The following is a 20,552-nucleotide window of genomic DNA, read 5'->3' as shown; positions in this document are numbered from 1 at the left end:
TTTTTTTATATCTAAGATTTATATTCATGGTGTTGCAGTCGGTAATATGAAACTTTAAAATCAGCATGTTGTCACTTGGAAAGAATGGAGACCAAAAGCACAAGGTGGTAGTATCAAATCCCTCGTGTTCAGAATCTGTGTTCGACCAACTCTGGGGAATCATTTTTGACTGAAGTGGTGGACTCTTTCTTGTTTCTTTGCGCTCTCCAAATGATAAACAGTCCCCGAAGTGAAAAAACAACAGCGATCAATGAGAAGTAGCTGGCATATATGGTGAACTGCGAAAGAAGCATTGAACAGTGATAAGTGGACATATACTATGTGCTATACCTACTGAAGTCCTGAGTGACATTTTCTGATCAGACTGCTCACCTGAGGAATGATGCCCAGGCCCAGTCCTCTACTGTCCACCACAACAGAAGTGATGATTGTCTGTAAAGTCAATGCTCCAAAGTTGTTTGCTCCAAAGACCAGTGCATATCTTTCCATTGACAGGTCAGCTGCAATCTGGTACCTAAGAGAAGTCTTGTTTATTTAAATGCACTTTTTTTCCTGTCCTGCCTGTAATAAAATTAGTCTGAATCATGGTAAAACAACCCATTTTATAATATAACATTCTTACATGGCTATTGTTATCAGCAGCATGTACAGGCACTTGAAAACGACATAACCAGCGTAGCAGACCCAGATGTTGCAGACGAAGGTCATGAGAAAGAGTGCTGCTGCCCCGAGTCCAGAGAAACCACCAAGGGCCAGCTCCCCCCATTGTTCCCATCTCACCTCAGTAAAGCCTATACCGTAAGCTGTTGCTGCACCTGCAAAACATTGATATAGGAGTATTGTAGTAGGGACGATAATTTAATGGGCACTGATGAAATGGCTCTGATATCTATCACACAAGCGGTCATGTAATTCACCTTTTGTTATTGATGAAATTGAAGAGTTAGTATTTTTTTGTTCCTTTTCTAATCTTTATTCTGCATTGGAAACCTTTTTATATGATGTTGCTTACTCAACAGGTTGGATACTGCCTCCACACCTCCATTGTAGATGCTTAAGTTCTGAGAAGGCTGCACATGCTCCCACAGCACCTGCAGGGTACATTATAATGATCATTTAGCTGATCTGGAAGTACTAGTGGTGATAACCGGATAAATATGGACAAAGCAGGTGTGCAGTTTTTTCATTTTTTTGTTTATGTTAACTTCACAACTAACCTGCACATAGTTGACAGTCTGGTTATAGCCACAGGTGGCCATCGCCCACCATACTGACCAGTAGAGCAACTGTCTGGAAGAGTAGCACTGGAGGAAGTCCCTCCACAGCAGGATGAGGACTTGGCTGCAGCTCTCTGAACCAACCGACTCCTCAGTCTCGGATCCTTTTTCGTCCAGTCCCACTCCTGCTTTATCCTCTGTTTCTGCTTCCTCTGCCTTCTCATCTCTCATTTCTCTCAGGGATATCTTTGCTATGCTTGTGTGTTCTGTTGCATCCCAAGTCCCGTTGGCATGCCTCTTTGCTTCCTCTATCCCTATTTTCTGACCAGTATGTCTGCGATGAAAGAACATACTCTGCCGTGGCATTGGCAGGAGGCAGGACACGAGGAGAGCGATGGCGGTGAGAACTAGAGTAAGCACCAGGATGTTGTTGTAAGACATGAGGCCGAAGCTGATGAGCAGCTGGCCCAGCACCGAGCCCACTGTGTAGCCCAGGAGCTGGACACTGCGGCAGTAAGAGGTGGCCTTCCGGTACCTCGTCTGATCCACCACACTGTAATAAGCAACACGTTTAAAATGTCATAACGTCTGTCCAAACAATCCAAAATTCAACCCCCCCCCAGAGCAATTGTTGATGCCTTGCTCTGCCCTTTGAGCTAAAGTACATGACCTGTAGATGTAGGAGAAGTAGGCCACCTCACTGGCTGTCACCACCCCGTAGAAGAACTGCATGGCCTGCATGGCAGGTACACTTTTCAGCCAGAGTAGCATTGCTGTGGTAATAAAGAGGGTGACAGACTGAAACACCACCACAGGCTTGTAACGCAGCCAGTCAGTCAGCAGGAACACTGGAACCAGCACAGACAGGTAAGAGTACGTCCACACCGGGAAAATCTGATTGTTTACCTGAGGACAAAGCATCAATGGAGAAAAAAAAAAGTAAGTGTTAAAGAGCTATATTGCATGTAAGATGAGATATATTACCTCTTAGCCAAGGGCATAGCACACATTTCTGGACCCTATGCAAAAAGTGTTCTTTATGGGCCCTTCCCCTCATCCATGACTATTCATTCTAGTATCTTGGTGGGCCCTCCTTACATAAAGGCTCTCTATACTCGGGCCCCCTTCTCCCAGTCCTACGCCCCTACTCTAAGCAAGAAATCAAAGGTTTTACAATCATGATTGGATTTTTATCATTCACGTAATAAATATTGTATCAAACTACTTACTATGATTCACCAGCTTGTTTATTTTGTAAAAACGTGTAAATTTAATTTCTGAAGTTACAAAAAAAGTGACATTAGGCAATTTAGGTTTTGGTGCCAAAGCGACAAACAGTCAGTGCAGGCTCCAAATTAAGCCATGATCGCTCTGACTTACTATATCATCCGGATTTATGATTTGCTTAAGTTATTCAGGCATTGTCTTTGCGTTTATACCTGTTCAGTTGTCAGATTCTTCTCCGGTCCTGTCAAGTACGGGATGAGGAAAGGCTCCAGGGGTTTGACAGTGCTGAAGAATCCGTAAATGCACAGCAGAGTAGTGGGATACCTCCAGTCTGCCCTCCACCTCCTTACTGCCTCCATCCTCTGCCGTGTGCCTACCTACTCACGGCCACCATCTTCTGCCGTTCTCCTACCTAGCTCAGGTTTTTATGTTCCTATGCATGCTATTAACTCCGTCTTGCCTAGTTCTAGGAACTACTAAGGTTGCGTAAGGGTTGAGATTACTTTGTCAAACAACAAACCGGTTTAAGAGTATCGCTACCATGCCGGTGCAGCTCAAGCCGAGATAAACGTGTCACAAATCAAATGGGCAATGAGACACATTCCAGCAGCCCTTTGCACCACTAGTGTGTAAGTTCTATCTTAAATTTGGCTCTAAAGTCCACACTAATGGAACGTTGACAGTTTATAAAGTTGTGTCGCTGTTTGGTTACAACAGAGGTTGCACCACGGAGACGTAAAGTTACACTGCCGTAAAGTCCACACTTCCCATAAATAATATTGTCGCAAAAATTGACGTTTTCGCTCTACCGTGGCCATTCTTGATGTAGTGTTTATTGTCGTTAGATCACTACCGAGCCAGCATTACAACGTTTACGTCTTACGGCAAAATCACTGTTGAATTTTGTTTTTATTAAGCAAAGCGAATCCACGTGCGTCATCTTCTTCTTCCGTTTATTTACGGTTGGTAAACAACGATTTGGTGCATTACCGCCACCAACTGGTATGAAATGTAGATCAGAATCTAATAAATCCATGATCCAATATGATAAATTAAAAAATAAATAACTGTATTCTGTTGTAGAAAATCTATTAGACTATACTGTACTTTTACTTACATTTGTGATGTTTTGAATCAAATATTTCTAATCCTCATATTTCAAACAATATAGCACAATATGCTCTATATTCATCTATGCCTACAGTAATCACATTATTGTAGTATGCTTACCTACTCAGAATAGTGTAGTCTAGTGTGTCCAACTAAGCCTTGATATTATTGTCTTTTTTTTCTCCTTTCCTGTGTCTTCCTGCACACCTCATTTCTCTTGCTTTCCTTTGAACTTTGTATAAACCATCCTCCTTTCCTGTCTTCCTTTTGTTGCTTTTGCCGTGTGATGCTGTGCGGCAGAAATCATTTTGTAACACTGTTACTGAGTATAATTCTTTGACATGAATTACAGTTACTCCCAAACATGTATCTTCTGCGTTTTGATAGAAGTTAGAGTCACTAGTTGGGTCAACGGCTGCACGCAATTGACTGGAAACCAAAACATCATGCTCCGAGTCATAGATTAAATTTACAGATTTCTCAGGGTTTGAACATTGTTGGTAACATTTGTGATGATGTAAGTACCCAATTAAAAACACATATCACATAGGTATTGTTGCTTTTAGACATTTTAATGAAGAAATATTACATATTACATCTTTGAGTTGTAGTTGTCACCAAGTCTGCGGCCAGCAGGTCAGAAATCATCTACGCTCGTGGTAAACATAAATATCAAGATTAGAAATATTTCAGCTGCTGCAACCCCTTAAAATGTACGTAGCATGTACACTCCAACCTAACTTAGAACTTGTGTTTACACTAATCTACGGTTCAACTAATACATAGCTGGTGCAACCTAGTGCAGGAATTTATCTTTATTACACTTGACTAACCAGTGATAATTGCAGCTTTATTATGCTCTGTAGATATTTGTAGAAATAATTAGTCAGACCATTGCTATCTAGGGGCAACATAAGAGTACAGTAATACTGTTTATGTAGGGTTATTTTATTTCCCATGAACAATTGGAACATTCACCTGATATTGAGTATTATCAAGATTGCCCTTGGTCAGAAACGCTCAGCAGAGATTACAACACTAGAGTCTAGTTCCTTGGTTTCAGTGTGCTCAAGATTGCGTTGATTTTTACAGGCTGTGTAGATCCCTCGAATCAGAAAGAGCATCGAGATGACAGCATAGTAGCTGCCGTAGATGATGAACTGCAGAGAAAGCCCTCAGTCATTCTTAACATTGTTATTTGAGTCATGATCTGGATCATCAAACCTGTCTGCATGCAAAAGTAAAGTATAAACACCAGATGTCACTGTTGCCCTCCCATCACATTTATCCACCAGATTGCTGTCGCAACTTCTGCTGCTTACATTGTTGATACAGAGTGAGCTCACAGATTGGGAGTGTTACATTTCCAGTATTGCCATTTAGTTAAAAAAGTAATAAATAAATGCTGTGTATGCACATACCTGTGTCACAATGTCCAGTCCCAGTGCAGCTTCATCAACAACTAGGACTGTTAAAATGGTCTGCAGGGAAAGGGCTACAAAGGTGTTGATCCCGAAGGTCAAGGCGTAGCACTGCATGGAGAGGTTGGATGCAATTTGAAATCTAGAATGACAAAGTGGTTATAATTTCTGAGAGAGCTATGCTAGCTGCTCACACTGTCATAGATTTTTGTAAGAAATGCATTATAGAGCTGTGAAAACAAATCAACTTTTTTCGGTGACTGTTTAAATAAAATGAAATTGAGTTGAGAATGTCATTTTAGGCTTCAAACTCTGCTGTTCGTCCTTCTGCAGAGAGAAGCTGTTTTTGAAAAACACACGAAATGAAATTGGAGTTGTGGAAATTCTATGGTTAACTTACGTTGTGATTGTGATGAGAAGCATGTAGCAGGACTTAAATATGACATAAGCAGCATAGCATGCCCAGATACTGCTGGTGAGCGCCATCAGAAACACAGCACCTGTCGCTACAGCTGAGAACAACCCTAATGCCAGCTCTCCCCACACGGCCCAGGTCACCTTGATGTGGCCCACGGAGAAGGCTGCTGCAGCACCTAGTCCACAGAAGACAAGGATGAAGGGATTAGTCACTCCAGTGGACAACACCTCCACTGTGCCTATGCATCCTTGTCATTTATTAACCCCAACAACAACATTTCTTTTACGATGATACAAACCTCAGTGTGGCTTCTTAAAAAAAATAATGCATACACATGCTTTTGCTGGCCTCCGCAGCATCTGCCTTTTATGATGAACCACTTTCCCCCAGTTCTTGGAATCAACTATCAGCAACAATCAAAGAATCCATTACTCCTAACTTTATCTCCTTAATTGAAGCAATTACTCTTCTTCTTCTTATGCTGAGCCAGGTTGAGCGTAAGCCAACAGGACCACGAGGCTGCTATTCTCTTTTAAAATCAATACACGTTTCCCATATAATTAGCCATCCTGTGTAGCCTAGAATGGCATGGTTGTTTTATTTTAATTGCAAGTTTTTATAGGTCTCTGTGCCATCAACCACGGCAGCTTTTAATAACACTATTACATTTTATTTTGTTCTATATAATGTGGTTGTGCAGCAGTCTTATGCCCTCTCCTTAATTTAACTGCTGGTTCAATTAGTCACCTCCTGCTTCTATCAGAGACAGTGTTCAAAAGAAACTTTGACTCTTTCATTAAAAATGTGTTTTTGTGCACATTATTCTGAGAAAACTCAAACCAGTTTCCGCAACGTTTTTGGAAAAATAATATTTATTTAAAGGCGGTGACAAGATCAAGATCAACTTTATTGTCCTCTGAGGGAAATTTGTCTTGGGCATAAGTACTACATAAGGCTGCTGTAAACATCATTAAACACATAGACTTTACACACATACAACATACAATACACCCTACATTGCATACATTGCACAAGTATCAATGACCCTCCCCTGTCAATTGATTACTAAGTAAATAAAACCTGAATAATAAATACAGATAATTCTGTGTAATTGCACTAGAGTACATATAAAGAAAAACAATGTAACAGAAACAAAGTCCAACCGCCACAATACTATAAAACAAAAGCCATAGTTTTGTTATTGTCAACAAAATAAGCCTGTTTATACGTTCTGACTTCCCAACCCTGTGGCCCTCAGCTCATTATTTTCTATTAAATTTCTATTAAAAAGGCTAACAAATATATTCTTTAGTTTTTGTTAATTAACATAAATTTACTGCTGGGCTGTGTAGTTTTTTAACAAATATTACTCAAAGTAGTAGGGGCAATTAAGTTCTTACGATATCAAGACAGACAGACAGACAGACAATACTTATTAGTAAGTTAAATTCATTGTTATGTTGGTCTTTTCATGGGATCTGTTGACATTAACAAAAATCTAGAATATCATACTATAGGATCTGCAAATAATGATACTGAAGCAAAAGAAAGTAGCTCAAGTATGATCTTACTAGAAATGGGAACCACAAATGTGTTGTGTTTCTTTCTGTATGTGTTTTTCTCTTACGCACACACACATACAACCAGTCTTACCTACAAGGGAGCACACAGCCTCTACACCTCCATTGTAGATGGACGATGTTGCAGAAGGTTCTATATGGTCCCACATTAGCTGGATGTAGTTGAACACCTGCACATAGCCAGCTGTGGCCAGAGCCCACCACACAGACCAGTAGATTACATCCCTGCATGGAGGTCATTATTGAAACAGATTATAACCATGATTGTAATTACTGTAGAGGGGTGGTATCCTACTAAGTGTCTGCTTGGCAGAGCTGTAAAGTGTGGCGTGCATTGATAAACAAAATTGCATAAATGCCTGGAAGAATATGACTCCCTGAAGCTTTGCCAAAGTAGATGGCCCGCGGAGGCCACATTTCCCGAGCTGCACCAGCCAGCTCTGCCATTATGCTCCATCTTCTCTCTCCCTGAGCCAGCTTCATCTTTATCCACCACTGGTTCCTCGTGCACATCCACTCCCAGAGGTCCCTCCTGTTGGGACTGGGAGCCCACTGCTGCTGCCTTTATCCCTTTGAAAAACAGGCTCTTCTGGGGCATGGGCAACCAGAAGGAGATGATAAAAGCCATGCTTACGAACCCCAGAGTGATTGCATTTATGTAGAAGTAGTCCACTCCTATTGATTAGAGTTCATACTTCATCAGTGCTTTCTCATATTGAACAATACTTTTTGTAATAGTAGGTATTTATTATCTGTTTTGGAGAGTAGTGTATTCTTCATTTTAATCCAGAAAAAATACAAAGATACAATACTTATCTAATATTCATTTTTTATTTATTCTGTGTTTATTATAGGCTAAGAAGCCCTACCTGCCAAGGAGACCAGCACTTGGCCCAGGCTGGCACCAAATGTATACCCAGTTAGCATAGCACTGCGCAGATAACCAGTTGCTCTTTGGTAATTCTCAACTGGAATCACACTGTAAATGTAGGAAAAATAGGCCACCTCTGTGGAAGTCACTACAGCATAGTTGATCTATGGGTGAGATGGAACAGTTGTTAAAGGGATTGCACCCTGTAATGCAGCACCTTGTACCAGGAATTAAGAACCAAATGCAATCTACTTTTAGAAGTTGTTCTTAAGTAATATACAATAGTGCAGCAATACTGTATTATGTCCATTAACTGCATTAAAATAGTTATCTAAATAACATGTTTTTGTTTTTTACTTGGCCTATCTTTCTAATAGCAGGGCACACAACACCAAGTTCCAGTAGTACCGCAGTTTTGATTATTCTGAATAAATCTAAAGTATCTAAAATCTAAAGAACACAATTATTATTCAACTCTTTTCAATCAAATTTATCAATTTTTCAATGGACCTGAAGGAAGATCATCGCAGTCAGTCCCGGGGCAAAACAGAGCAGGACATAGTTGGTGACCAGGAAGAGCCCCTGTACCACAATGAGGGGCTTGTGCCTCAGGAAGTCAGTCAGGAGGAAGACGGGGAAAAGGAAGGCGAGGTAGGAATACGTCCAGATCGGGAACAGGTAGTTGGTGACCTGTAGGAATCAACAATTCTGATCCAGGCACACTTTGTCTATGGCACTTTTCATTGTCTCAGTGGTTGGTCTCTGATAAGAGCTCCTAATGAGAGATACAGTGCTCGACGTATGCATGCTAAAGAGCAACTCTGTGTACGTGTCTGTACATAACAGTATGTATGTGTCTGCCATGCTTACCACTTCTCCAGAGATGTTCTTGTGTGGTCCAATTAGGTATGGTGTTAGGAAGGGCTCTGCTACTCTGCAGTTAGCAAAAAAGCCATAGAGTGACAGGACTGCAGTAGGATAACCCCAGCTGGAGGACTTCAGCTTGGCCCAACTGCCCATGCTTTTACCTCTGCAGAATTTTTGAGAGATTGTCTTTAGTTATGTATTTCCTGGAGTGCTCCCTGAGCACCTTGTTCTATATCTGAAGCCTAACTACCTGGACTGTCCCTCAGTTTATAGACTGTTGTTAAAGCTCAGTTTATACAGTAGTAGGTAGAATATACAAAAGTAATCTTTATGATCTGCACATGCCTTAGTTTATGAGCTTTAGACTTCAACCTGTTAGTGAACATAAGTATAGCGGAGAGGTGATGCAATTTGGCTTTCTTCAGGTTTGGCTATCAGCCTGAAATCTGTAATGTCTTATACAAAACAAGAGACTGAGAGAAATTAAACTTCTTATTGTTACTGTAGTCAAACTGAGCCTGGGAACAAGATGACTCTCTTTCTGCAGCATAAAGGCAAAACTATTTATTAATAGCATTCAACAGCTGGATGAATTAGAATATTTAAGTACAAAAATATAACAATTATTCACCAAATAAATTCCAAACCCTAGTTGGGGAGTTTGGATTCTATTACTCTGCTATAGTATTGAGTCCTTTGCGTGCTGTATTTATATAGCGCTTTTCCAGGCTTCACCAACTGCTCAAAGCGCTTTTACACTACAGGGAACATTCACCATTCACACACTGTGGCCGGGGCTGCCGTACAAGGTGCCACCTGCTCATCAGATAAACATTCACACACATTCACACTCCGATGCGCAACACCGGGGGCAACTCGGGGTTCAGTGCCTTGCCCAAGGACACTTCAACAATGACTGCAGGGGCGGGGATCGAATTACCAACCTTCCGATTGGTAGGCAACCGCTCTACCACTGAGCCACAGCCGCCCTCATTACAATGTTGTTCATTCCATTTGGTATTTTTTAATTTATTTTATTAATAACTTAGTTGTTTATTTCATTTTCCTCATTTACCTAGACATAAATACGTCATTCACTTCTAGCGAAAAACTCTGAATTTTAGGCTTAGGTAGGTGGGAAGGGAACGTCATTCAAAGAGTTTTGTGATGTTCGCACTACGCACGCGCAATGAGTGCACGCGGGCATTGTACAACGAGTCTGTCGCCATAGCAACGATTTGTTGACAGGCGATGTGGAGTTGCCTGAATACACGGGAGAATGAAACTCAAACGGTTCTTTCTCAGGTATTATCCACCAGGTAAGTTAATACGGAAAATTGAATTTGTCCTAACTGCAATGTCAGGGAATATTTCACTCCTGTAGAAGAATGTTTGACAACTTTGACAACTTGCAGTAACGTTACGTTAGCCTAACTTTACTTTAGCACTAGCTAGCTAAGCAAGCTCCAAAACCATTATTTGGCTAGCTTGAGGAGCCAGCATTGACGTTAGCGTAGGTTACCGCAATGCAGTTGTCATGAGTGGCTTTGTGTTTTCTCAGGTATAATCTTGGAATATGAAAAAGGAGGATATTTGAGGACCAAATCAATCGACCTTTTGGATTTAACTTCAGAGTGCGTGAGTTGTATCCTGAACCTGTACAATAAGATTCATAAAGTTAGCTAACGTTAGCTAACAACACTAGCTAACGTCATAATAATCTGTAGGAGTTTTGTTGGTTTTCACTTTCACAAACATTGTAATTTTATAGTCAGACATATCTCCAATTAGCCTTGTCTGTGACTTTGGCCAGTGATGGGGTTCACCCATCACCAAGCAACCCTACTTAGCCTGCATGTCCACTGTTGGTATCAGGTGATCTTAAGTTAAACGTATGTAAAAATGTCCCACCATGCAGAACAAACCCAGATGAGTTGTTGGCAGAAATCAGGCAGTCCGAGCCTTTGATCACAGAGTCCCGGGCTGATCAAGTCAAACAACTGATCCTTCGACTTCAGCAGAAACAGGGCCAGCAGGACCACCACAGGTTCTGTTTCTTCAAGGTCAGACACTGGACTCACACTTACATTAATTATTAGTATTACTTACAACAATAAATACAGAAATACTCAAAAAATAACGAGAATTGGTGTGGGAGAAAATGGCTGCTGGAGTCGATACGTAAGCTCTAATACAGTCAATTAATTTAATATTTAATCACAGGTAACCTATAATATTATTGGTGACTGGGCGGGCAGAGCTGCTGCAAACGCCCCCCAGACTCACACAGCCCCGGTATGGGGCTGGAATGGCATTACACCTATAATTTCATTTAGGTGCAATCCTGCTGGCGAAAAGGGAAGGTACTACTAATTCCATTCTGAGATTGCAGCACCAAGTTATTAACAGATATATAATTTATAATCATGAATTTCTTTTTAATGGCTCTCACTGGTTTGTGTCCAGGGAACACTACAAAAACGTCTCAGAGCAAAGCACACTTTTCTGACGGCTCTGCATACAGTGGCTTTATATGCCCTGCATCACCAATGTTGTAGTGAAAACTGCCGTTTACAGAAAAAATACTGCGACACAAATAATCTGCTTGGATGTAAGAGAATTACCATGATGGGTGTCATTAGTGATATGAGGACAGATAAAGTATCTACATATCTCATCGACTGTGGGCAAAAGCGATACCTCTCAAATAGGTAGGCTAGTATTTGGAATTGAAAATACATCTAAACTCGGGCCTTAACATTGTCTCCCAACATATTTTTAACCCCCGGCAAAGTAATACAGCTTCTTCATCAGCGGGATTGTTGACAGAAGGAAATGCATGTTTTGAGAAAAAAAAATTTCATAGTCTGTTAATAAATGTACAGTTAATAAACCAACACTGTTTTTATTCATGCAGATAACAAAATGCGCTAAAATGCGCCTGATTCAGACAGAATGAATGAATGAGGATAGGAAAGAGGCTGTGTCAGAGGGGGGGGACTGAGAGAACAAAACCGGCTCCCAAGCGTTAGTTCACAGGCTCAGTTACCATAGTAACTGACTCAGAGGTTAAGTTACCTCTCTTTCTGAAACAGGACGGAGTTACCACTCTCTTTCAGGTTTGATTAACCTCCCTTTCTGAAACCAAACCTGCTTTCTAAAACGGGCCTCTGCTAATTACAGCAGGATTTTAGTTCTCTGATTTTTACTCTTTGCAAATGTTATTTTCATCTTTGGAAAGTTAAAAGTTTGAGTATTCTAATAACATGATAACAACATGTGCCTCATAAGTGTCTTAGTGTGTTAAGGAATACACAATACATAATTAGTAAGAGGTTAGGGTTGGCTACATGGCTGGAGTTCAGGTCTAATCTTTCTCTGGTCTTTTTTTGTAGGAGCTAAAGGCACACATCCTGCCTCTGACAAACGTTGCCTTTGACAAATCGGGGTCAAGGTAAGGTTATCTGCACCACAAAGAAGTTTGACACTCTGAAGTTCAGAAAACGATGTGTTCTTGTTCGTTGAATTTATCTTTAATCTTCTCTGTGATACTCTGCAGGTTTATAACTGGGAGCTATGACAGGACATGTAGAGTTTGGGACACAGCCACAGGCAATGAGCTGCACACACTAGAGGGTCACAGAAACGTGGTGTATGCAATTGCATTCAACAACCCATATGGGTAAGGAGCCGTCTCAGCGAAACATACATTCAGAACATCTGATAACACTGCGCTTTTTGACTGTGAGTTTCTTCCTTTCTTTGTTTTATTTTATACTTCAGAGACAAGATTGCCACCGGCTCTTTTGATAAGACATGCAAACTGTGGTGTGCTGAGACGGCCAAATGTTTTCATACCTTTCGTGGACACATGGCAGAAATAGTATGTTTGACAATCTGTTTTAAGTGAAAATTATTCAATTACTGTTTGTTTTTAGTCAAATGTTGCTTCATGTACTACAGTTTACTGTAGATAGTCAGTATCTATGCAAATTTTCACACTGCAGGACCAAATGCTTTTATTAGTGCCCGAGACCTGCCAAATTGTTTTTGGCTTTTTACTAGAAACCAGCAACTTTAAAAGAGAGTTCCATATTGTGTAGGTGTGCCTGGCATTCGACCCTCAGAGCACACTGGTGGCCACAGGCAGCATGGATGCCACTGCCAAGCTGTGGGATGTGGAGACTGGGGAGGAGGTGGCCACTCTGACTGTGAGTAATCTTTTTTTTTTTTTTTTACTTACCGGTACTACAGTATATCTTAATAACTCACTTGCTCTCTTTTTTATGCTATCCAGACTGCATTGGCTAACTTTTCATTCACTTCTAAGAGTAATTATTCCTGAATTGAGTGTCGTTGCTACCCCTGCTGAGGGTCAGCATCTTTCCTAACCCCCAAATATCCACCTATGATCTGGTGGTAAATGTAACAGCAACTCTATAAAGGCCACATTCTGAGGGGAGGAGTATGCTCTCTTTGATGTGCAGACTGCACATGGGTCCATGGTGTGACTGGTTGGTTGGCTGGCTCTGTTTCAGTGAAAAGCAACTCTCTCTCTCTATTCTGTAATTCTTCACACCACAAAGAATCATTCATGCTGACGGCAGTCAATTGAGCGTACACGCTCTTTATTATTTTGTAATTCATTTCAAGAATTTTCCCTTTAAGTGTTTATTTTAATGAATAATATTGTGTGTTTGTTGTGCCTTTTCATCCGTAAAGGGGGAGAAAGAGAGTGAGTTTAGAAGAGCCGGTGAGCGATAATGCTCTCTTTTTTATTTCATTCAGGGCCACACTGCAGAGGTCCTGTCTCTATGCTTTAACACAGTGGGAAATCAACTTGTCACTGGCTCCTTTGACCACACTGTTGCTATCTGGGATGTTGCTTCAGGAAGGTCAGACATTAGCATTGTTATTGCAATGTATGCAACAATTTCTGCATGTGTGTCATATATACTGTACAGTCCATATATAACTCCTATATTCTGCATACATAAGTGCACAACTGACTCATTGCTGCTTATGTGTTATTTTCAGACGTGTCCACACTCTGATTGGTCACAAGGGGGAAATCAGCAATGTTCAGTTTAACTGGGACTGCTCCCTCATAGTAACAGGCTCCATGGACAAAACCTGCAAGGTGAACTATCATCAGCCCAAAGACTTAAAAACGTGTTTCATTTAACTCTTCAGAATACAATTATTTTGCCCAAAAGTCTCTTTACAGACTGGCATTATATTTAGCATTAGTTTGTTATTGATTTACCATTTTATGCTATTATCTACAAGGTATGTGAGATGGATGGTTCTTGTCATCCATATTCAGCCTTCTCCATTTTCAACTCTCCGTCTCTCCCCACCTCCTGTCTCTAAGGGCTGCATCATTTAAAAGAGAAAAATTGAATTGAAATATCTTAATTATGCCAAGATGAGTCATGCTTCGACAAATTATCCACCTCACTGCATTCCCTCAAGGGGAGATGGTTGAAGGAAACCTACCAGCTGCAGTCAAGCATATTTAATGAGACTGTTCACATGTACAGTATGTGTGTCCTAGTTTGTGCTTATGCCTTAGAGACTTGCTTTCATGTAATATTGTGTAATTCTTTTAATCTTTTTATTGCTTTTAAATCTAGTTTTTTATTTGTAAATTGTAAGCATTTTGTAAACTCCTTTTTAAAGATGTAATATGAATATAATAATAATAATAATTTTTATTTTTATGTAACATTGTGTATTTCCTGCCTGTTTATTTATGAATATGTCACTTTTGTATGACACTAATCGTGACGTATGTATGTATTTGCAGTTGTGGGAGGCAGTCAGTGGGAAGTGTGTGGCCACCCTAGTTGGACACAAAGAAGAGGTGCTAGATGTGTGCTTTGATTTAAGAGGTCAGCTCATTGCTACTGCCTCTGCTGATGGTAAGACTAACAATTAATTTACTAAATGTTTACATTACTAGCAGAGTTATACTAGTAAAGTAGGATGTATATATTATACACACATACTGTACATGTGTTGTATATTACACATTATATACATAAATATATAAACATTTCAATTTTTTTCCTCACTCTCTCCAGCAATTTTGTGATGTTTAGAACACATGCCTAAGGTTTACTTTATGTAATTAAAAAATAATTCAACCGCAGTGCATCCTCAATATTTGACTTGATGTGTAAGAAATGACAAAAGTGCATGTAGAACCCTGCTTGTCCCCGTGTGTCAGGTACAGCGCGAGTGTTCAGTGCAACCACACATCAGTGTCTCGTGACCCTGGAGGGCCATAATGGAGAGATCTCTAAGGTAAGTGACTGGACCCATTATGGCTTTTTTGCCATTGTCTGTAAACATTTATTCTGTGTCACCATAGACAAAAGCTAAAACCTGGGTATGTTGTTCTCAGTAAGCTAAATATGTATTTACTATTGTTTTCATTTCTCATTTTAACAAAAATATAACAATGACTCTATTCTGCATCTATGAATTTATCCCATAAAGTTAGTACAAGTGTGTCTTTGTAAGGCGATCAAGAGCTATAAAGTAATAAATAGTAAATATTTGCTCATGTTTTAGCTTTTCATAGTGAAACAGAGTAGCACAGAAGTAAGCCAGGACCTAGGCTCTCTATAAATTACCTATTATCAAAACATTATCTCACAGACCTGTTTGGAGGTAAGTAATATTATATAACTACAACTAACAGGCGCAAATGAGCTTGTGATTGTTACATTACATTTTAACATTAACTCTCACTATCTACCTACAGTTTTTCTGGCCAGTGTGGTAAAAAACACTTTGCCTTGTTGACATGGGATAAAGCGTGATGCTGAGGTAGAGGGACGGGAGTTTAGGCTTCAGGTTGTTTTGTGCTTACTGTGTCACATGGTGAAACTCTGCAGGTCGGACCAAGGACTGTAGTGATGTTTTTTTTTGATCTGGCTAATTGAATATCTAGCTTCCAAACAAGATGTTTTGAAAGTAGGTGTCCATGAGAAATGCCATCTCTGACCACAAGTTAGCAGGGTTTGACTTTGTGTTAATAGCCTCTAAACTCAGCACCAAACGTTGCACCCCTGCCATCACATGTAATCACACATCTTTTACTCGGTAGAACATCGTCTGGCATTAGCTGAGTCCAACAAACACATGCTCTGGCATTAGGTGCCATGCTCTGTACAGTATGTGTGTCCTGCAGGTTCTGGCTCAGAGTTTTCTATGAATGAGGGCTTAGAAGTCACCTCTGTTTACTGAAACATCAGGCAGTGATAAATAGGCTGGATGAAGGATTAATCTAGAGGATTATGACACTAATCTCTCCCTTAAAGGACACCTCCCTCCATGCCTTCTTAACCATGACCATTTTTTTCTTTGGTCTATCCCTCTTTTTCAGTGTCTCGCTCTGAATGTTTACTTTTATATTCACTATGTCTCAGTCCCTCTAGGTAATTCCCTTTGCTGCCTTTTCCTATTTAAATCTGGAAAATATTAACGATGGACTGTTAAATTACTGATTCTAAAGTCTTACATGCATGTTATTATTTAGATTTCAATGTACTTATTGTAGCATCTCATGTCAAAAAACAATGTGTCCCAGGGGAAGGAACAAGATGGCTGAGTAAGCAGCACTTAATGAGGGGCTGGTAGACAGTTAGTTTTGGGCCTAAAGTTGCCAATGACTCCATTATTATATGATTTAAGTCTTAATTTGGAGATGTGACTCAAATGTCTCTAACCTAGTATTGAAGCTAACACAGATGCTTTATAAAAAAAGTTTTTTTTGAAAAGGATAATGACTCCTCGACTACCTACAGTTGTACTTAAGAACAGTAATTCAAAATACATGGCCTCAAAGTCATGTATGCTGACAACTATACAGAATGGTTACATAAGTGACGGTACATCATTTTGTGACATTTTCAGTGTGAACCACAAAAGTGTGAAGGACATGAGGTGAGAATTAGTGTGTAATATGGAAATAGGACAAACTGTAGCTTTAGTCATGTTATTTATACCTCTATCCTGTCATTTCCTTTTTTTTGCTGTTTTTTTTTTCTGTGTTCTCTGTCCATTTTCTTAACATTTCCGTTCCTGTCACAGCTTCCACTTTCACCTTCTTCCTCCGGTCTTCTATCTTTGTCAGCTCCTGTTCAAGTCACTTTCCATTTCCTGCCCAGGGTAACTCCTTGGCGCTCAGTTTACAGTTGTAATAAAAGCATACTTTACTTAAATGGCCATCTAGAGCCAGCTTTATTTAATCATCTTTCTTACCTCACTATGGAGATAGGAAAACATTGAAGAAACAATAAACTAGGATGCTAACACAATCAGATTGAGCCATGATTAAGTGTGATGATGATCCTTAGGTAAGTTGAATGACCTCTGTAGAATAATGTTGCTGTGGTAACGAGTTTTAAACTCATTCATTTTCCCCTCCCTCTTTGTCATTTCAACCACTTCTGGCGTCTTCTCTTAGTCGGTACTCTCTCTTGCTCACTCTATCGTTCACATAGCACACACCTACATCTCTGAATAAGACCAACTCTCCTGCCTTTCTTGGTAGATCTGTTTCAGCCCACAGGGCAGCAGGGTCCTGACTGCCAGCTTAGACAAGACAGCTCGTCTTTGGGATGTTCAGTCTGGAGTCTGCCTACAAGTCCTGGAGGGGCACACCGACGAGATCTTCTCATGCGTCTTCAACTATGAGGGTGACACTATAATTACAGGTATACACTAACTTACACACACCACATCTGGCAGCCACACATACTTCTGACAACTATGCATTGTTACAATGTAGCCTTGAGTGACGATTAAACTGCTTCTTGCCAGCAGGCATCACAAATGCTTAATTTTACATTAAAGATTTGGAAAGGCTGCAGCTGTGTCCTTCTGTGCAGCCACCTGTTCTTGTTTGTGTTCTCCTGCAGGCAGCAAAGATAACACATGCCGGATCTGGTACTGACCCTTCCCTTGACCCTTACAAGGCTCAGAAAGGCATATACATGGACACGACAATCAGTTTACCATGTATGTCACTGTATATCTTTCTAATTGTACATTACCAACTGAAGAATCTGTAGTCATATTGAGGTAAATGTCTGGTTTACCGCATCTGTATAAGGTTAAAGTGGCATTGCAAATCATCGCCGCTTCATTACATAATTTTTCTCTCTGATGTTCCTCCTGTTTTTTAATTTGTTTAAAGCTTCACTTGTTCCCTGACTGTACTAACTTTGTACTGTGCATGACCAGTAGACATAGCCTTATGTTTACTGTGGAGTTAACAGTGTGGTGACTTTGCTCATAAAATGTCATCAAGTAGTAGAAAGTCTTCAACTATGTTAATGGTATGGTTTGACATGGTTTGGTTAGACAGGAGGCAATTAGCTTAGCTTAGCATAAAGAGTGGAAGCAACTGGCTTGGTCCAAGGTTCAAAAATACACCTACCAGCCCCTCTAAAACTCAGTTATTAACAAGCTACATACAGCACGTAACTCAGCGCAACTTTTTTATACATTTCTGTATGTGTTGCAATGGAACAAACAGCCATGTGGAATTTTAAAGGCTACAGTAGCTGTGTGAGGCTAAGCTAATCATCGTCGGGCTTTAGCTTCCTATTTAAAAGACAGGCATGAGAGTGTTCCTCTCATCCAAGCATATTAACCATTCTTCCCAAAATGACAGACTAGTTCTTTGAAGCATGTTTTTAATATACAATGTGTACCTGCTTTGTAAATATACCTGATATTCAATTAAGCTGTGAATAGATTTTTAGCAAGTGTGAACTAGACATCGACCTGAACTTTAAACATCCCATTTTGGTTTTGTTTAATCTTATTTATACATGAGCATTGCTGTTCCATCTTCAGCCAGTTATCAGCTAACAAAGGTAATCTTGTGATATTTCTGTTCCCACTACTTTGTACATTTTTAGTAAGCATTTTTTTCTAAAAGCCCAGTACAATGATACATGTTTATTCAGTAGCTTCAAGATCATATGGCTGTTGGTTTACAGTCTCACTGCATCTGCGACACGCTTTTGGCAATACAATGTAATACTGATGTGAATAATGTGCCACTAAACAGTGTTTGGTCCTCTTTCTGCTGAATGTTACAAATGATCAAGACTTATTGTATTTCACATCACAGAAATTTATTGATGTCAAAAGATAAATACATTCAGTTCTACTGTGACAGACTTTACAGCGGAATTGTGTGCTTTTCTTTCGCAATACTGATGTAACACTAGAGTACCAATATGTAGAGAAATAAACGGATCAAATTCACATAACATTACAAACCATACTCTGTTTTCCTGACATAGTAAAAGCTAAAGAGAGCAGTCCACTACTCCAAGGTGCAGCAGTTCCAAATCTACAGTATATACAAATCATCTATCCAAAATAATCAGTTCTCATGTAACATAAACATGATAAACATACAGTACAACTGAATTTCAAGGTCACAACAGAGGTGGTATGTTGGCCGATGAACACAACAAAGACATGGACATTTTGTTACTTTGAGCAAATGTGCACTATTAAATTGCAAATCCGAAGAAAGTGAAAGAGTTTTTTTTGGGCTTATGTGAAACAGCTTCTTTTACAAAATAGTTTTGAAACAAAAGGTTTGAGCACATTACTTTGTGGGGAGAATTTAACCAGATTTTCCTATAGTCTATTGGTACACTTGTGTTCATTTGGAATAAGTAAATCTATATATATCTGGAACAGTTAAACTAAAGACTTTAATCTTGTGAAGGCTAGTTCATCAGAAATGTCCAACCCGTATACCTACAGTTTGCCCGGTGTGTGTGTGTGTGTGTGTGTGTCTCACTACGGGGGGTGAATGTGAAAACAAAAATATGCTTTTATTAAAGGGAGACTGGTCCATTCATTGCTTTCATGGACAGATTGAGGTGTATGAATTTCTCAAGTATGCTGATCGCATTGTGTTGTCAGTTTTCAGTAGGAGACACTTGGTTGGCCAAAAAGGTTGGAATATATTAGAAGTGTGAGCGAACAATTGTCTTTGTTTGCAGTATGAGGAAGCTACAGAGACCTACAGAGTCTCCAACAGCCAATCAAACAGGCTGGACAGAGACCGGTCTTCTTTCTCTTTCTCATGTAGTTCACAGAACTGGACCACTGCGCTGAACAAGTCTGCAATCCGCCATGACTTCTGAGACATCAGATGAACCACCCTCTGGAACTGAGAGAAATCACAAGCAAAATGAATCCAACCATGAAAACGTGGTCATACATGTGAATGCTGAAAAGCTTAATGACTAAAACTAAACTGGATTGCTGGCATAATTGTGTAAGAAGGTGAAGTGGTGAGAACAGTTGGAAAAGTGTGAATTACAAATTTCTTGAAATGTTGAATGATACCAATAACGTATTAAAGAAAAGTGGAATATTGTATGTTTTAAAAAAAAGAAAAGTCATAGTAAATGTATGTTGAAAAACGTCACATAATGGTATGTTAAAAAAGTGATAAAAAATCATAGTAAGTCGAAAAAAGTAAAAAAAAATAAAGTCACTGTTTAGTTTATTGAAAAAAGTCATAATGTCAAAAAGAATCATGAAAAAGTCATTTAAAAAAAAAAGTAATAGTATTGTAAAACAAAAGTAATAAAAAGAGTGTGTTGAAAAAAGTGATAAAAAGGCATGGCATAGTATGTTGTAAAAGATAAAAAGGTCACAGTATAGTATGTTGAAAAAAGACAAAAAGAAAACGTATAATATGTTGAAAAAGTCAGAATAGTACATCGAAATAAAGGCATAAAAAAGTCGTATAGTATGTCAAAATAAATCATGAAAAATGTCATGTCA

The 20,552-nt window shown here is 39.6% G+C and overlaps 4 protein-coding genes across 8 annotated transcripts in view; 1 reads left to right on the top strand and 3 right to left on the bottom strand.

Annotated features, from left to right (window-relative positions):
- Positions 1-6: 6 nt before the first annotated feature.
- Positions 7-3,352, bottom strand: slc19a3a (solute carrier family 19 member 3a). Of its 2 annotated transcripts, XM_034867871.1 has the most exons (8): positions 2,833-3,352; positions 2,657-2,797; positions 1,888-2,123; positions 1,218-1,770; positions 1,013-1,091; positions 623-815; positions 373-514; positions 7-278 (listed from the first exon to the last, which is right to left on the bottom strand). In XM_034867871.1, the coding sequence occupies exons 1-8, from the start codon at positions 2,836-2,838 to the stop codon at positions 129-131; spliced, it is 1,500 nt and encodes a 499-aa protein (XP_034723762.1). In that variant the 5' UTR covers positions 2,839-3,352; the 3' UTR covers positions 7-128. The 2 variants fall into 2 exon arrangements, with proteins under 2 accessions (XP_034723762.1, XP_034723761.1); XM_034867870.1 differs by having other exon boundaries at positions 2,657-3,350.
- Positions 3,353-4,441: 1,089 nt separating this feature from the next.
- On the bottom strand, positions 4,442-9,040 carry slc19a3b (solute carrier family 19 member 3b). Its single transcript, XM_034867872.1, has 8 exons — positions 8,715-9,040; positions 8,355-8,534; positions 7,843-8,008; positions 7,333-7,648; positions 7,047-7,198; positions 5,376-5,568; positions 4,976-5,117; positions 4,442-4,714 (listed from the first exon to the last, which is right to left on the bottom strand). The coding sequence occupies exons 1-8, from the start codon at positions 8,862-8,864 to the stop codon at positions 4,565-4,567; spliced, it is 1,449 nt and encodes a 482-aa protein (XP_034723763.1). The 5' UTR covers positions 8,865-9,040; the 3' UTR covers positions 4,442-4,564.
- An 854-nt stretch (positions 9,041-9,894) lies between these two features.
- daw1 (dynein assembly factor with WDR repeat domains 1) lies at positions 9,895-20,138 on the top strand. 2 transcript variants are annotated; one of them, XR_004656119.1, is made up of 14 exons: positions 9,895-10,030; positions 10,273-10,345; positions 10,630-10,774; positions 12,107-12,165; positions 12,271-12,393; positions 12,495-12,594; positions 12,815-12,922; positions 13,500-13,606; positions 13,749-13,851; positions 14,521-14,635; positions 14,944-15,020; positions 17,278-17,440; positions 17,645-17,744; positions 19,849-20,138. XR_004656119.1 is itself a non-coding variant. In XM_034867873.1 (13 exons), exons 1-13 carry the CDS (start codon positions 9,991-9,993, stop codon positions 17,677-17,679), a joined length of 1,248 nt encoding a protein of 415 aa, XP_034723764.1. In that variant the 5' UTR covers positions 9,895-9,990; the 3' UTR covers positions 17,680-18,275. The 2 variants fall into 2 exon arrangements, 1 of the variants encoding a protein (XP_034723764.1); XM_034867873.1 differs by lacking the exon at positions 19,849-20,138 and having other exon boundaries at positions 17,645-18,275.
- sphkap (SPHK1 interactor, AKAP domain containing) overlaps positions 18,850-20,552 on the bottom strand; it is a 108,896-nt gene continuing 107,193 nt past the window's right edge. For all 3 annotated transcript variants that reach the window (XM_034867856.1, XM_034867853.1, XM_034867855.1), the window contains one exon: positions 18,850-19,929. In XM_034867856.1, coding sequence (XP_034723747.1) covers positions 19,780-19,929 — 150 coding nt within the window. In that variant the 3' untranslated portion in view covers positions 18,850-19,779. The remainder of the gene's footprint in view (positions 19,930-20,552) is intronic.

This window comes from Etheostoma cragini, chromosome 3 (assembly GCF_013103735.1).
Source record: "Etheostoma cragini isolate CJK2018 chromosome 3, CSU_Ecrag_1.0, whole genome shotgun sequence".
In the NCBI taxonomy this organism is placed as follows: domain Eukaryota; kingdom Metazoa; phylum Chordata; class Actinopteri; order Perciformes; family Percidae; genus Etheostoma; species Etheostoma cragini.
The sequence above is the reverse complement of the archived record's forward strand: the minus strand, read 5'-3'. Positions and strand labels throughout refer to the sequence as shown.

Coding starts and splice junctions, on each gene's coding strand:
- slc19a3a (XM_034867871.1), bottom strand. Junction 1,771..1,887: donor TACTTCTCCTACATCTACAG/GTCATGTACTTT, acceptor TGCTTATTACAG/TGTGGTGGATCAGACGAGGT. Junction 279..372: donor GCCTGGGCATCATTCCTCAG/GTGAGCAGTCTG, acceptor CTTCTTTCGCAG/TTCACCATATATGCCAGCTA.
- slc19a3b (XM_034867872.1), bottom strand. CDS start 8,864: ATGGGCAGTTGGGCCAAGCTGAAGTCCTCCAGCTGGGGTTATCCTACT. Junction 8,535..8,714: donor AGAACATCTCTGGAGAAGTG/GTAAGCATGGCA, acceptor TGATTCCTACAG/GTCACCAACTACCTGTTCCC. Junction 7,649..7,842: donor AGTGCTGGTCTCCTTGGCAG/GTAGGGCTTCTT, acceptor TCTAATCAATAG/GAGTGGACTACTTCTACATA.
- daw1 (XM_034867873.1), top strand. CDS start 9,991: ATGAAACTCAAACGGTTCTTTCTCAGGTATTATCCACCAG. Junction 10,346..10,629: donor CTTTTGGATTTAACTTCAGA/GTGCGTGAGTTG, acceptor CCCACCATGCAG/AACAAACCCAGATGAGTTGT. Junction 12,923..13,499: donor AGGAGGTGGCCACTCTGACT/GTGAGTAATCTT, acceptor TATTTCATTCAG/GGCCACACTGCAGAGGTCCT.